Source organism: Hyperolius riggenbachi, chromosome 1 (genome assembly GCF_040937935.1).
Source record: "Hyperolius riggenbachi isolate aHypRig1 chromosome 1, aHypRig1.pri, whole genome shotgun sequence".
Classification (NCBI taxonomy): domain Eukaryota; kingdom Metazoa; phylum Chordata; class Amphibia; order Anura; family Hyperoliidae; genus Hyperolius; species Hyperolius riggenbachi.
In genome coordinates, this window is record NC_090646.1 from 15,815,235 (window position 1) to 15,829,754 (window position 14,520).

Genomic DNA, 14,520 nt, shown 5'->3' on the forward strand with positions numbered 1-14,520 from the left:
AGTCCTTAGTTGCTATAATGTTCCCGCCTGGACTACTGCAACACCCTCCTGTAAGGATCCATCTGAAAATGGCGCCTGCGAATAATGGCGCACGGTGTTGCCGCTAATCCGTTTGTCGCTTATTGCTATTTAACATTAAAGCCTTATCGTTATTTAGCGTTAACACACAGAACCCCCTCTGTACCTATCCCTAACCCCTAAACCCCCCTTGGTGGTGCCTAACCCTAACCACCCCCCTGGTGGTGCCTAACCGTAACCATTTCCCTGGTGGTGCCTAACCCTAAGATCTCCCTGGTGGTCCCTAACCCTAAGACCTCACTGGTGGTGCCTAACCCTAACCACCCCCCTGGAGGTGCCTAACCCTAACCACCCCCCTGGAGGTGCCTAACCCTAACCACCTCCCTGTTGGTGCCTAACCCTAACCACCCCCCTGGTGGTGCCTAACCCTAAGACCCCCCTGTTGGTGCCTAACCTTAACCACCTCCCTGGTGGTGCCTAACCCTAAGACCTCCCTGGTGGTGCCTAACCCTAAATCTCCCCTGGTGGTGCCTAATCCTAACCTTGACAGTGTTACATTAAATCCATTCACCGTACAGGCGCATAGAAGAGCATGCATTTTTTTACCCCTATTTGGAAAAAAAAATACATTTACATAGAAAAACAAAGCTGTATTGACAACTGCTACTGCTACATTAAGCAAAACTTGCCTTAAAGAAGCGCAGCACAACGCACAGAAGCGCGCACAATCGCATGCGTTTTTTGCCACGCACTTTCACGCGTTTCTCAGTGCAGCAGATGTGAACGAGGCCTTAAGGATTGAAGAGTTAACTTAAAGACAGAAGAGTTAACTTTAGGTTTGCCTGAGGTAAAATGTTTCCTGAATACTACATGCCTTATCACCATGGTGATAGCTCTAGAAACGTTACTAAAGACAGGAGATAAGCTTAGTGAATTGAGACCCATGTATTATATCATAAGTTTAGTTTTGCTTCAGATCTCCTGTACTGAACTGTAGTGAAAACAACAATAAAATTTCATTTTTTTTTACAATATTCATTTATAAATGATTTAGTCAGTGTGTAGCTATTGTAGCATCTTTTCTCTCCCTGATTTACATTCTGAAATGTATCACTGGTGGTCTTTAGTTCTGCCAGGTGATCCATACGGAATGTTCGTTAGTGAGGCCTTGTTCACATTGTGTTCCGTTCGCTTGTCCGTCCACGTTTGGCGTTTGACGCAATTTTTATTTCCGATTCCCGGTTATTACCTGCGCATGCTTTTCCAAGCTGATTTGCAGAGCGATTGCGTTTTTTCACTTCCTGATGCAAGTCAGGAAGTGAACTCTTTGACCAGGAAAAGAATAAATACAATGTATTTATACTTAAAAACGCTCACGCAATCGCTGCACAAAGCCATTTTGTGAGCGTTTTGCGTTTTTCCTATACCTTCCATTAAGGCAAAATCACCCCAAAAATGACCCAGTCACCGCTTATCTGAGCGGATCGGAAACGAACCGCTCAGATGTGAACTGTCTCAGACAATAATGGTGTGAGCGCTTTCAGGGCGATTTAGAAAAATCGCTAGCGCTTACAAAATGCGAAAAACGCCTCTAGTATGAATGAGCCCTCAGTGTTCTATCCACAGAGGGAGTTACTGGTTGCTTGGCAGTTGGAAAAAGCTGTAATTTCCCACAATGCAATGAGGATTCACAAACAGCAAACTGTCAGAACCATGGTCATGACATCACACTGTGGGAGGGGTTTCACCACAATATCAGCCACACAGCGCCCCCTGATGATCTATTGGAGAAATGGTAAAAATTTCTCGTGAATAGGGGAGTATCAGCTACTGATTGGGATGAAGTGCAATCCTGGGTTAGAGTTCCTCTTTAAGGACGACGCATCTTCCTGATGTTCTGAACAAGACGACTGTCCATGGGGGCCTCCTGGCCTCATATTACTCCTCCAACTCTTTTTTGCAGTGCCCATGGATCTCTCAGTGTTCCCTAATGTTTATCTCTGATTGATATTCTTCTTGAGAACCCGTAACAAGCCTGAGAAACGTTCTAAGTAAATCTGTCAATCAGAGCCCTGGTCTGCATGCAGGATGAGCGACCACCAATCAGATATCGGAATAGTTAACTTTGATCATGTGTGACGACCAATCAACTATCAGCAGGATAAGTATGATTACGCCGATCCTTCACTTCTTATTCATAAGCCGTACGCACTGCTCTTCGCTGTTTCCCATCTGTGGGGCTCCTCCCATTTCCCTAACAAAAGACTCACCACAAAAACAACATCCATAGTAAATAAATACTTGTGGTCTGCTGGGGAGTCTCACGTGGAGAAGCTCAGCAAGTTCTACAGCACTGAGGTTTACATTCCCAGCGTCTCCTCCACGCTCTGTGCCAGCCGGGATCAGACCGAAACCTCCCATCCCAGCATCTCATACACTCTCTATGCCAGCCGGGATCAGACCGAAACCTCCCATCCCAGCATCTCATACACTCTCTATGCCAGCCGGGATCAGACCGAAATCTGCGTACATTTGTATTTGGCGCTGGTAGACTTGGGCGCAGGATACAGCCGGTATATGGCTGATCCTGCTCCTGCACAAGTCCCGGCCGCGGTAATTACTATTCCCCCTCCAGGCCGACATGGATAGTGGGGGAATGAAATAATTCGGCTTCCAGCGATTGCTGGAGGCTGAATTATTGTGTTTTTTAAGCAAGTTCGGCTCTGTCTTCTGACGGAGCCGACGTTACTCACTAAGCTCTGCTATAGACTGATTCCCATTACAGTCTATGGCGGCTCCGGCTGCGCCCAAATCTAGCAGCGCTGAAAAGCACTGCTCTGCGAAATCTCCCATCCCAGCGCCTCATACACGCTCTGTGCCAGCCGGGATCAGACCAAAACCTCCCATCCAATCCAATCTCCAGATCCTATTTCAGGGGATAGCTTATTACTATATGTCCTGCCTCAGTCTCCACCCACTTTGGGGTGTTCCCATCCATGCTGTTGGGTTTCCACTCCTTCAATCGATGCAACAGGTGCAAAGCTGGAAACTCCAGAGTGCAAAGATCGCAAAGAACAGAGCTGGCCAGTGAAATGCTACTACAGCTTGGATGGAAATGTGATGCAATTTGCATTCAGACCGGAATTGGGCCCAAGAAGATCGGCAAGAACCGCATTCGATTCTTGCAATCTCAAGCTGCAAACAATTTGCATTATCTTTGCATGCAATTCTTTTTATTATTTTTTTTTTACTATAATTTTTATTAACACATTTTTAAAATCAGCATACAGCAGCAGGTCACCATGACACAGACACAGACACAAGAACATCAGAGTTTTGCATGCAATTCTTAACTTTTAAGAGGCAGGAATTGAGCACGTTTTGCCGCAGGCTGTAAAACACGTAATCCTGCTCTGGCCATTGAAGTCATCGTTCCCGCTTGGGAAATGCTCACCATTAGCGTTCATTTGCGGTTTTCCACACATTTTTCGCACAGCTTTCTGCTTTTATCTGCATGGGATACGCATTTGTAATTATTTATAATGTGTTCCTCCCCCAAAAATGTGAACCGAACGCAAAAGATCACAGGTGGAAACCAAAAGCTCAAACATGAACACCATATGACAGAGACCTGGGGATAGCGGGAAAAACGCCAGTGTAAGAGTGTTCCCTGCCTCAGTAACTCCACTCAGCTCCCCCACCTGTATATTCTCCAAACTATATAAATATATCCAGAGGGGGGAGTCTCTGGTAATGGGTGCAGCAGGTGGGCAGAGCTGGGAACTCAGGTGCACAGAGATCTCACCACCAGAGCCCCTGAGAGATAGGAGAATCCAGCAGGGGGAGGAGCCTCTGGTAATGGGTGCAGCAGGTATGCAGAGCTGGGAACTCAGGTGTACAGAGATCTCACCACCAGAGCCCCTGAGAGATAGGAGAATCCAGCAGGGGGAGAAGCCTCTGGTAATGGGTGCAGCAGGTATGCAGAGCTGGGAACTCAGGTGTACAGAGATCTCACCACCAGAGCCACTGATAGGAGAATCCAGCAGGGGGAGGAGCCATTGGTAATGGGTGCAGCAGGTATGCAGAGCTGGGAACTCAGGTGTACAGAGATCTCACCACCAGAGCCACTGATAGGAGAATCCAGCAGGGGGAGGAGCCACTGGTAATGGGTGCAGCAGGTGTACAGAGCTGGGAACTCAGGTGCACAGAGATCTCACCCCCAGAGCCCCTGAGAGATAGCAGAATCCAGCAGGGGGAGGAGCCTCTGGTAATGGGTGCAGCAGGTGTGCAGAGCTGGGAACTCAGGTGTACAGAGATCTCACCCCCAGAGCCCCTGAGAGATAGGAGAATCCAGCAGGGGGAGGAGCCACTGGTAATGGGTGGAGCAGGTGTGCAGAGCTGGGAACTCAGGTGCACAGAGATCTCACCCCCAGAGCCCCTGAGAGATAGAAGAATCCAGCAGGGGGAGGAGCCTCTGGTAATGGGTGCAGCGGGTGTGCAGAGCTGGAAATTCAGGTGCACAGAGATCTCACCACCAGAGCCCCTGAGAGATAGAAGAATCCAGCAGGGGGAGGAGCCTCTGGTAATGGGTGCAGCAGGTGTGCAGAGCTGGGAACTCAGGTGCACAGAGATCTCACCACCAGAGTGCCTGAGAGATAGGAGGAGCCAGCAGGGGAGGAGCCTCTGGAAATGGGAGCAGCAGGTGTGCAGAGCTGGGAACTCAGGTGCACAGAGATCTCACCACCAGAGCCCCTGAGAGATAGGAGAATACTGCAGGGGGAGGAGCCTCTGGTAATGGGTGCAGCAGGTATGCAGAGCTGGGAACTCAGGTGTACAGATATCTCACCACCAGAGCCCCTGAGAGATAGGAGAATCCAGCAGGGGAGGAGCCTCTGGTAATGGGTGCAGCAGGTGGGCAGAGCTGGGAACTCAGGTGTACAGAGATCTCACCACCAGAGCCCCTGAGAGATAGGAGAATCCAGAAGGGGGAGGAGCCTCTGGTAATGGGTGCAGCAGGTGTGCAGAGCTGGGAACTCAGGTGCACAGAGATCTCACCACCAGAGCCCCTGAGAGATAGGAGAATCCAGCAGGGGGAGGAGCCTCTGGTAATGGGTGCAGCAGGTGGGCAGAGCTGGGAACTCAGGTGCACAGAGATCTCACCACCAGAGCCACTGAGAGATAGGAGAATCCAGCAGGGGGAGGAGCCTCTGGTAATGGGAGCAGCAGGTGTGCAGAGCTGGGAACTCAGGTGCACTGAGATCTCACCATCAGATGCCTGAGAGATAGAAGAATCCAGCAGGGGGAGGAGCCTCTGGTAATGGGTGCAGCAGGTGGGCAGAGCTGGGAACTCAGGTGCACAGAGATCTCACCACCAGAGCCCCTGAGAGATAGGAGAATCCAGCAGGGGGAGGAGCCTCTGGTAATGGGAGCAGCAGGTGTGCAGAGCTGGGAACTCAGGTGCACAGAGATCTCACCATCAGATGCCTGAGAGATAGAAGAATCCAGCAGGGGGAGGAGCCTCTGGTAATGGGTGCAGCAGGTGGGCAGAGCTGGGAACTCAGGTGCACAGAGATCTCACCACCAGAGCCACTGAGAGATAGGAGGAGCCAGCAGGGGAGGAGCCTCTGGTAATGGGTGCAGCAGGTGGGCAGAGCTGGGAACTCAGGTGCACAGAGATCTCACCACCAGAGCCACTGAGAGATAGGAGGAGCCAGCAGGGGAGGAGCCTCTGGTAATGGGTGCAGCAGGTGGGCAGAGCTGGGAACTCAGGTGCACTGAGATCTCACCACCAGAGTCCCTGAGAGATAAAAGAATGCAGCAGGGGAGGAGCCTCTGGTAATGGGTGCAGGTGGTGTGCAGAGATGGGAACTCAGGTGCACTGAGATCTCACCACCAGGGCCTCTTTCAATCCCCTGCAATCCAGATTTCAACTGGCTCATTCTACCAAACCAGCCGTCGCCATAGTGGTCAATGACCTTTCCCCTTGCCAAAGCCGAAGGTAAACACTCCATCCTGCTCCTCCTGGACCTCCCCCCAGCCACTCCCTCCTCCTCCATTCCCTGCAGTATGGGTATCCATGACCCAGCCTTAGCCGGGACCTTCTCCTACTTCTCCTTCACAACATCCTTCAACGACTCCCAGTGGTGTAGCTAAGAAGCTGTGGGCCCCGAGTTTTACAATGGGGCCCCCAAGCACTCTATACATAACAATTCATACGGCGCTCCAAAACCTGCCAATGGCAACTACAGTGTCAGAGGTGCAAGAAGGGGATGGGGAACAGCTTGTTACTGATTACCCCCAAGCACTATATACATAGCAATCCCTGCCAATGGCAGCTACAGTGTCAGAGGAGCAAGAAGGGGATGGGGAGCAGCTTGTTACTGATTACCCCCAAGCACTCTATATATAGCAATCCCTGCCAATGGCAACTACAGTGTCAGAGGTGCAAGAAGGGAATGGGGAGCAGCTTGTTACTGATTACCCCCAAGCACTCTATACATAGCAATCCCTGCCAATGGCAACTACAGTGTCAGAGGTACAAGAAGGGGATGGGGAGCAGCTTGTTACTGATTACCCCCAAGCACTATATACATAGCAATCCCTGCCAATGGCAGCTACAGTGTCAGAGGAGCAAGAAGGGGATGGGGAACAGCTTGTTACTGATTACCCCCAAGCACTCTATACATAGCAATCCCTGCCAATGGCAACTACAGTGTCAGAGGAGCAAGAAGGGGGCGGGGAGCAGCTTGTTACTGATTACCCCCCAAGCACTCTATACATAGCAATCCCTGCCAATGGCAACTACAGTGTCAGAGGTGCAAGAAGGGGATGGGGAACAGCTTGTTACTGATTACCCCCCAAGCACTCTATACATAGCAATCCCTGCCAATGGCAACTACAGTGTCAGAGAGGCAAGAAGGGGATGGGGAGCAGCTTGTTACTGATTACCCCCAAGCACTCTATACATAGCAATCCCTGCCAATGGCAACTACAGTGTCAGAGAGGCAAGAAGGGGATGGGGAGCAGCTTGTTACTGATTACCCCCAAGCACTCTATACATAGCAATCCCTGCCAATGGCAACTACAGTGTCAGAGGTGCAAGAAGGGGATGGGGAGCAGCTTGTTACTGATTACCCCCCAAGCACTCTATACATAGCAATCCCTGCCAATGGCAACTACAGTGTCAGAGGTGCAAGAAGGGGATGGGGGACAGCTTGTTACTGATTACCCCCAAGCACTCTATACATAGCAATCCCTGCCAATGGCAGCTACAGTGTCAGAGGTGCAAGAAGGGGATGGGGAACAGCTTGTTACTGATTACCCCCCAAGCACTCTATACATAGCAATCCCTGCCAATGGCAACTACAGTGTCAGAGAGGCAAGAAGGGGATGGGGAGCAGCTTGTTACTGATTACCCCCAAGCACTCTATACATAGCAATCCCTGCCAATGGCAACTACAGTGTCAGAGGTGCAAGAAGGGGATGGGGAGCAGCTTGTTACTGATTACCCCCAAGCACTCTATACATAGCAATCCCTGCCAATGGCAACTACAGTGTCAGAGGTGCAAGAAGGGGATAGGGAGCAGCTTGTTACTGATTACCCCCAAGCACTCTATACATAGCAATCCCTGCCAATGGCAACTACAGTGTCAGAGGTGCAAGAAGGGGATGGGGAACAGCTTGTTACTGATTACCCCCCAAGCACTCTATACATAGCAATCCCTGCCAATGGCAACTACAGTGTCAGAGGTGCAAGAAGGGGATGGGGAGCAGCTTGTTACTGATTACCCCCAAGCACTCTATACATAGCAATCCCTGCCAATGGCAACTACAGTGTCAGAGGAGCAAGAAGGGGATGGGGAACAGCTTGTTACTGATTACCCCCAAGCACTCTATACATAGCAATCCCTGCCAATGGCAATTACAGTGTCAGAGGGGCAAGAAGGGGATAGGGAGCAGCTTGTTACTGATTACCCCCAAGCACTCTATACATAGCAATCCCTGCCAATGGCAACTACAGTGTCAGAGGTGCAAGAAGGGGATGGGGAGCAGCTTGTTACTGATTACCACTATTCAAAGTATCTATAGAAGTGATTATTATGAGCACAGGACCAATAGAAAGCTAATACTGCAGCTGAGGGAGGGCACTTTGGGCCCCCTCCGGCCCGATGCGGTCACAACCTCTATTGCTACACCCTCCTCTCCCTCACTCCCTCTCGGTTGGTGTACCCCAAGGCTCCGTCCTGAGACCCTTATTGTTCTCACTCTACACCATCTCGACTGGAGAAATCATCTCCATTTAATTCAACTACCACCCACCTGTATATCAACGACACCCAGATATTCCTCCACACCGTGGAGGATCTCTCCTCTTCCACCATGGACCTGCCTCACATACATTTCCTCCTAGATGACCGCCAGGTTCCTGAAGCCTAATCTGCACAAGAATGAGCTTCTCACCCCCTGTACAGCTCCTCCCAGATATGCATATCACGATCCCTCCCCTCTAATGTATTACTTGATCCTGCAACTTCCACCTCCGCAACATCTCCAGGATCCGCTCCAACCAGTCCCCTAATACCACCACACTCATCATCCATGCCCTTGTCATCTCCCGCCTGGACTTTTGCAATTCTCTTTTATCAGGCCTCCCCTCTAACCGTTTTGCCCCCTTCAATCGGTAATGAATGCGACAGCCAGACTGATGAACTTCTCTCATCACAGCGCCTCCACAACTCAAAGCTCTCCACTGGCTCCTCATCCACTTCAGGATCAGCTTCAAAATGCTGAGCTTGGCCTACAAATCAGAGCACGGGACCTGCCCGATCTACATACCGGCCTGCCCCCTCTGAAGCACCAACAACCTGCGCCTGTTGTTCGCACACACCGCATATCTCACTCCCATGCACGATTGCAGGACTCCACTAGGGCTGCCCCCACTCTCTGGAACTCGCTCCCACCAGCCATAGACTCGCCTCCACCTTTAATACCTCCAAACAAGTCCTCAAAGTTCACCTTTTCATGCTCGTGTACCCCCCTACACCAGCACCATAATGTGTTCTGCTGGGCACCCTCTATTGTGTCTATACCCTCACCATTTAGATTGTAAGCCTCTAGCACGGCCCTCGCCTTAGTGTTTCCAGCAGGATTATGGAACCTCACTGTCAGATAACCCATTTATCTATTGTGCAGCGTTGTGTAATAGGTTGGAGTTTTATAAATAAAATAAATAATAAAAATAATACAAAAAGTTTTGATTTTTTTGGTAATTTTACAATCCTCATGGGCACACCTGGACTTCCCTGCTCCTTCCTGGACCTCATTCCTTATCTGCTCTAGGAGACCAGCACAAGAGTTTTAAGTATTATTACTATTTAGTGTTTATATAGCACCAACATATGCAGCGCTGTACAGAGTATATATAGTCTTGTCAATAACTGTCCCTCAGAGGGGTTCACAATCTAATCCTTACCATAGTCCTAGGTCTATGTATGTATCGTGTATCGTGCAGTGTATGTATTGTAGTCTAGGGCCAATTTAGGGGGAAGCCAATTAACTTATCTGTATGTTTTGGGATGTGGGAGGAAACTGGAGTGCCAGGGGAAACCCACACAAACACGGGAGAACAACAAAATGTAGCATAACGAAGGTGGACATATCTCACTCACCTCCAGAATCCATCAGCTTTAGATTCCATCTTTTCTCGTATGTGAAGACGGCCCTGAGAAAGAAAAGAAACAGCTGATTTAATACATCAATCATATCTCAGCAATGTGGAAGTACAGAAATATCTACAGCATGAGCAGGAGGCTGAGGCAGGCAGCAGAGAAGAGTGTACATAATACAGGCTGGAGGCAGGCAGCAGAAGGGTAACCATAGTACAGGCAGGAGGCAGGAAGCAGAAGGGTAACCGTAGTACATGCTGGAGGCAGGCAGCAGAAGGGTAGCCATAGATACTGGCTGGAGGCAGGCAGCTAAGGGGTAACCAAAGTACGGGCTGGAGGCAAGCAGCAGAAGGGTAACCATAGTACAGGCAGGAGGCAGGAAGCAGAAGGGTAACCGTAGTACATGCTGGAGGCAGGAAGCAGAAGGGTTACCATAGTACAGGCTGGAAGCAGGCAGTTAAGGGGTAACCAAAGTACGGGCTGGAGGCAAGCAGCAGAAGGGTAACCATAGTACAGGCAGGAGGCAGGCAGCAGAAATGTAACTACTGGAGGCAGGCAGGCTGAAGGCAGGCAGCATAAGGGTAACTACCTGTATAGTACATGCTGGAGGCAGGCAGCAGAAGGAAAACCATAGTACAGGCTGGAGGCAGGCAGCAGAAGGGTAACCATAGTACATGCTGGAGACAGGCAGCAGAAGAAAAACCATAGTACAGGCTGTGGGCAGACAGCAGAAGGGTAATCATAGTACAGGTTGGAGGCAGGCAGCAGAAGGGTAACTGTAGTACAGGCTGGAGGCAGGCAGCAGAAGGGTAACCATAGTACAGGCTGGAGGCAGGTAGCATGAGGATAACTACCGGTACAGTACATGCTGGAGGCAGGCAGCAGAAGGAAAACCATAGTACAGGGTGGAGGCAGGCAGCAGAGTGGTAACCATGGTACATGCTGGAGGCAGGCAGCAGAAGGGCAACTATAAAACAGGCTGGAGGCAGGCAGCAGAAAAGTAGGCATAACTTAGCTATGAGGCTGAAGCGTAAGGGTAACTGTAGTACAGGCTGGAGGCAGGCATCAGAAGGGTAACCGTAGTACAGGCTGGAGGCAGGCAGCAGAAGGGTAACCGTAGTACAGGCTGGAGGCAGGCAGCAGAAGGGTAACTGTAGTACAGGCTGGAGGCAGGCAGCAGAAGGGTAACCATAGTACAGGCTGGAGGCAGGTAGCATGAGGATAACTACCGGCACAGTACATGCTGGAGGCAGACAGCAGAAGGAAATCCATAGTACAGGGTGGAGGCAGGTAGCAGAGTGGTAACCATGGTACATGCTGGAGGCAGGCAGCAGAAGGGCAACTATAAAACAGGCTGGAGGCAGGCAGCAGAAAAGTAGCCATAACTTAGCTATGAGGCTGGAGCAGGTGGCAGAGAGAAGTAGCCATGGCACGTGCTGGGCATGAGGATGAGGTATGAGGCAGATAGGAATAACCGCTACCAGCAGGAGTACGATGTAGTCTAGAGACACAGGATGAAGCACACCACAAACAGAAGAACATGAGGAAAAAGAGAAGAAGTGGCAGCCATTACCAGGACAGGTGGAAAGGAGTCTGAAGAAAGGCAAGATAGGCAAGAAAAATAAAACAGAAAATATTGAAAATCAGGTATATCTGCATTCTCTTGCTCATATCAGAGGAACAAACATATCACACAAGGTTCTGCTTCAGCCAGCGCTTGGTGTCAGACAGCAGATGCCAAAGACGTTCTACACCATGGTACCAGGGTCGGGGGCCGGTACATGGAGGACCAACCATCATCAAGGAGTGGTACGTGGGGAGCTCAGTTGGTCACAATCTTGGAGGACCTTAGCCTCATTGATAAGATGATACAAAACCCTGGATGTTATGGTAGGGGCCGCTGTATTAAGGCTAGAATATTCTCAGCAGAGGTGGTAGTTTTCGACCCCCTATTCTAGTGTGTGTAGAAGGCTTTGAGCTACATGTAGCATAACTGGGGTGCGGAAGGCATCAGAACGAGTTCCATCTAGGCGTGTATACAAGGCTGAAGATTCATGCTGTCCTTTGGTACAAATGAGAAACTACTGAGTTCCTGGCTTTCTAGTCACGTATTGTCAATCTGGTTTTACAATGACTTATCTACTTGTGCCAGTTCTTCTTATCTGCATTCTATACAAGTAATAAAAACCTTTTAAAAACCACAAAAAAATCTGCTAAAGTTTATTTTTTACAAAGCCCATAACACCAGCCAGGAGACACGAGAAGCCCGTAAACATCTAGGCGGGAGATCTTTGTTACCCAAGCCTCTACTGGATGGAGCTGTAAAGAACTGTCTGGAATTGTTCAATGATGAGACCTCCCCTCACGGTGACCACAACTGTCTGAATGGAGCTCTTCTTCTTATTTTTGAGCAATAATGTGCTAATATGTTAAAGAGAAGTACTGTATACAATAAACAGGGTTGGATAACAAGCTTGAGCCACCCAATCAGAAGGTCGTTACCTATGGAAGATTATACAAGTGTACATTGCGCAAATAAAGCTCTCTCACATCAGTGCCGACCACAGGTGGACACTTAGGTCATTCTCGTTGTGCTGAAATTCTGGTGAGAATTTACACATTTTCACAAAGGTGAAATTGTTCAGAAAAGTTTGCTGAGCTTTCAGAAAAATGAACAGGCTCGAAAGAACACATCTTTACTAAGCCCATTCACGTTGGGGATTGAAAAACGCTAGCAAAATCACTAGCGTTTTGCAACAGGGACTTTTTTGCATTTTTGCATATTTTTAACTGGACAATTGTGCGATTTTTGAATGATGGGTATTCGGATTTTTTAACATTTCAATAGCAATCGCTCTGAAATCTTGATAAAAGTGCTGCATGCACCACGTTTTCCACAAATCGCCGGCGATCGCTGCAGTGAGATCGCCGCCATGTACTTTAAATGACCCTAGCGCATTTCAAACTGCTAGCGATCGTCAGAGATTCCCAAATGTGCAGAAAACACCCGCAAATCAGCCCAGTGTGAATACGTCATACTGATTTCTCTCCTGCAAAAATCTAATTTATTTTTTTTAAAAAATGTAATATGTAGATTTTGATGTAAAGACTATTCTAGTGGATTTTTTTAAATTATCGGTAATGCATTCACGCACAGATGGGGTTCAGAACATCCGCTTTGAATGTACGATTTCAAAACGATCGTAAACCACTCTTTGAAGTGCTTTGAAAACAAGCAATCTGATTCTATCAGATCATCATTTTCAGACTCTTTCCTACAATAGTTTGGTCACATTTGATAAGGAAACAATTACAAGGCCGTTCTTGCGCCCATGTAGTGCAGGTGTGCTCATACACAGACGCGACTGTGGCCACAAGAACGTATTCGACAAGCCAAATATGTTTGGGTCGCAGCGCTGGATCGGTGCAGTCAAGATTGTGATTTCTGTATCTGGTCAGAGCTATAGGTGTTTATGAGTTAAGAAATATTTTGAAGGCAAAACTTATGAGGTTGATTGGAATCCAGTGAAGAGGAGTGGTGTAAAGGGTGGAAGCATCTTGCAGCAGACGTCACAACAAACCATTGAGGTGACAGTCTGGTTAGTGGCAGACCAAAGAAATATGCCGTCATAATCAAGGTGAGACATTTTAAGGACATGTATCAAGACTCTCCAGGTATCCTGGTTTAAGAAGTGGTGGGGGTAGAGAGGCTGAACGCATGGACATGGAGATGTTCATGATGGAGGGAGGGAAGGCCAATCTCACAGACAGACGCCAGGGAGTGAAATAGAGGAGGACATCTCAGTTTTATAGGGCTTTAGGTACCTATCATACATCCATGAAGAGATAGGTGACAACTGAGAATGAGAAGTGACAGTGAGGACAGGCGGAGACAGATCAGTGGGTGGGCAGGTTTATCATGGTGATATCAATGTAGAAATAATATTGGAGACCAAAGAAAAAAAGTTTGACAAAGGTGGGTAGTATTGAGTAAGAAGACAGTCAAGAGTATTGGAGGGACCAAAACAGAACAACAGGAGGGAGGAGAACAAAACATTACGGAATGTCATCTTGAAGGGCCAGTGTGATCAGCATGGAAACCACAATAGCGTCATGTCATGGTTGCTCATAGAGTCCGAGGTTCCCAGCAGTAGTCGAGATTGGTCAACTGTGTTAAAAACCGAGGAAGATGAAGGAGGAGTTGAGGGAAAATTAATCTTGTGAAATGTTGGAGAAGTTGGATAATTAGGCAGAGCCCCGAAGCATGCAGACATGTCTCTCCCAACAACTGTCTGATAACAGGACAGACTGAAGTTTACACTGAGAGGATGAGGCCTTCTGGTCGCCCTATTATGTTCCTCTGGTCTGTTTCCTTCCTGCAGAGTCATTAGCAGCAATAATTAGCCTTGTTTTGTAGTCTACAGGGAAGCAGGGCTTGCAGCCTGTATGGGGGAAGGAGGAGGGGGGATAGTTGGAGGAGGCCTTGGCTGAGAGTTCTAGAGAAATCTCGGAGGGGGTCACCAGTGTGGGGCCTGGTGAGGAGTAAGGTGGAAAAACAATAAGAAATATTAGTGTGTGGAGAAGCCACAAACATGTGCGATACACATGCAGAGCACATCTTCCGCAGGAATCCGCTGGGCGCATTCTATGGACGCGATCACTCCGGGAGCATTCTCCAAATTCCATACGAGGGAACGCAGTCCCTGACATCGGGCTGCACAGCGATCACAGGCCTAACGGTCCATACCCACAGAACCTCAGATGAACAATCATTCCAACTAACATCGTGTAACTATCTTTTAAGAACACAGCGGTAAAGAATGGTTACGGACGGCCA

The 14,520-nt window shown here is 48.8% G+C and overlaps 1 protein-coding gene across 1 annotated transcript in view; it reads right to left on the reverse strand.

The window, feature by feature from the left end:
* LOC137562497 (mucin-2-like) overlaps positions 1-14,520 on the reverse strand; it is a 142,407-nt gene that overhangs the window by 74,198 nt on the left and 53,689 nt on the right. Inside the window, exon 2 of the mRNA XM_068273895.1 lies at positions 9,687-9,739. Coding sequence (XP_068129996.1) covers positions 9,687-9,739 — 53 coding nt within the window. The remainder of the gene's footprint in view (positions 1-9,686; positions 9,740-14,520) is intronic.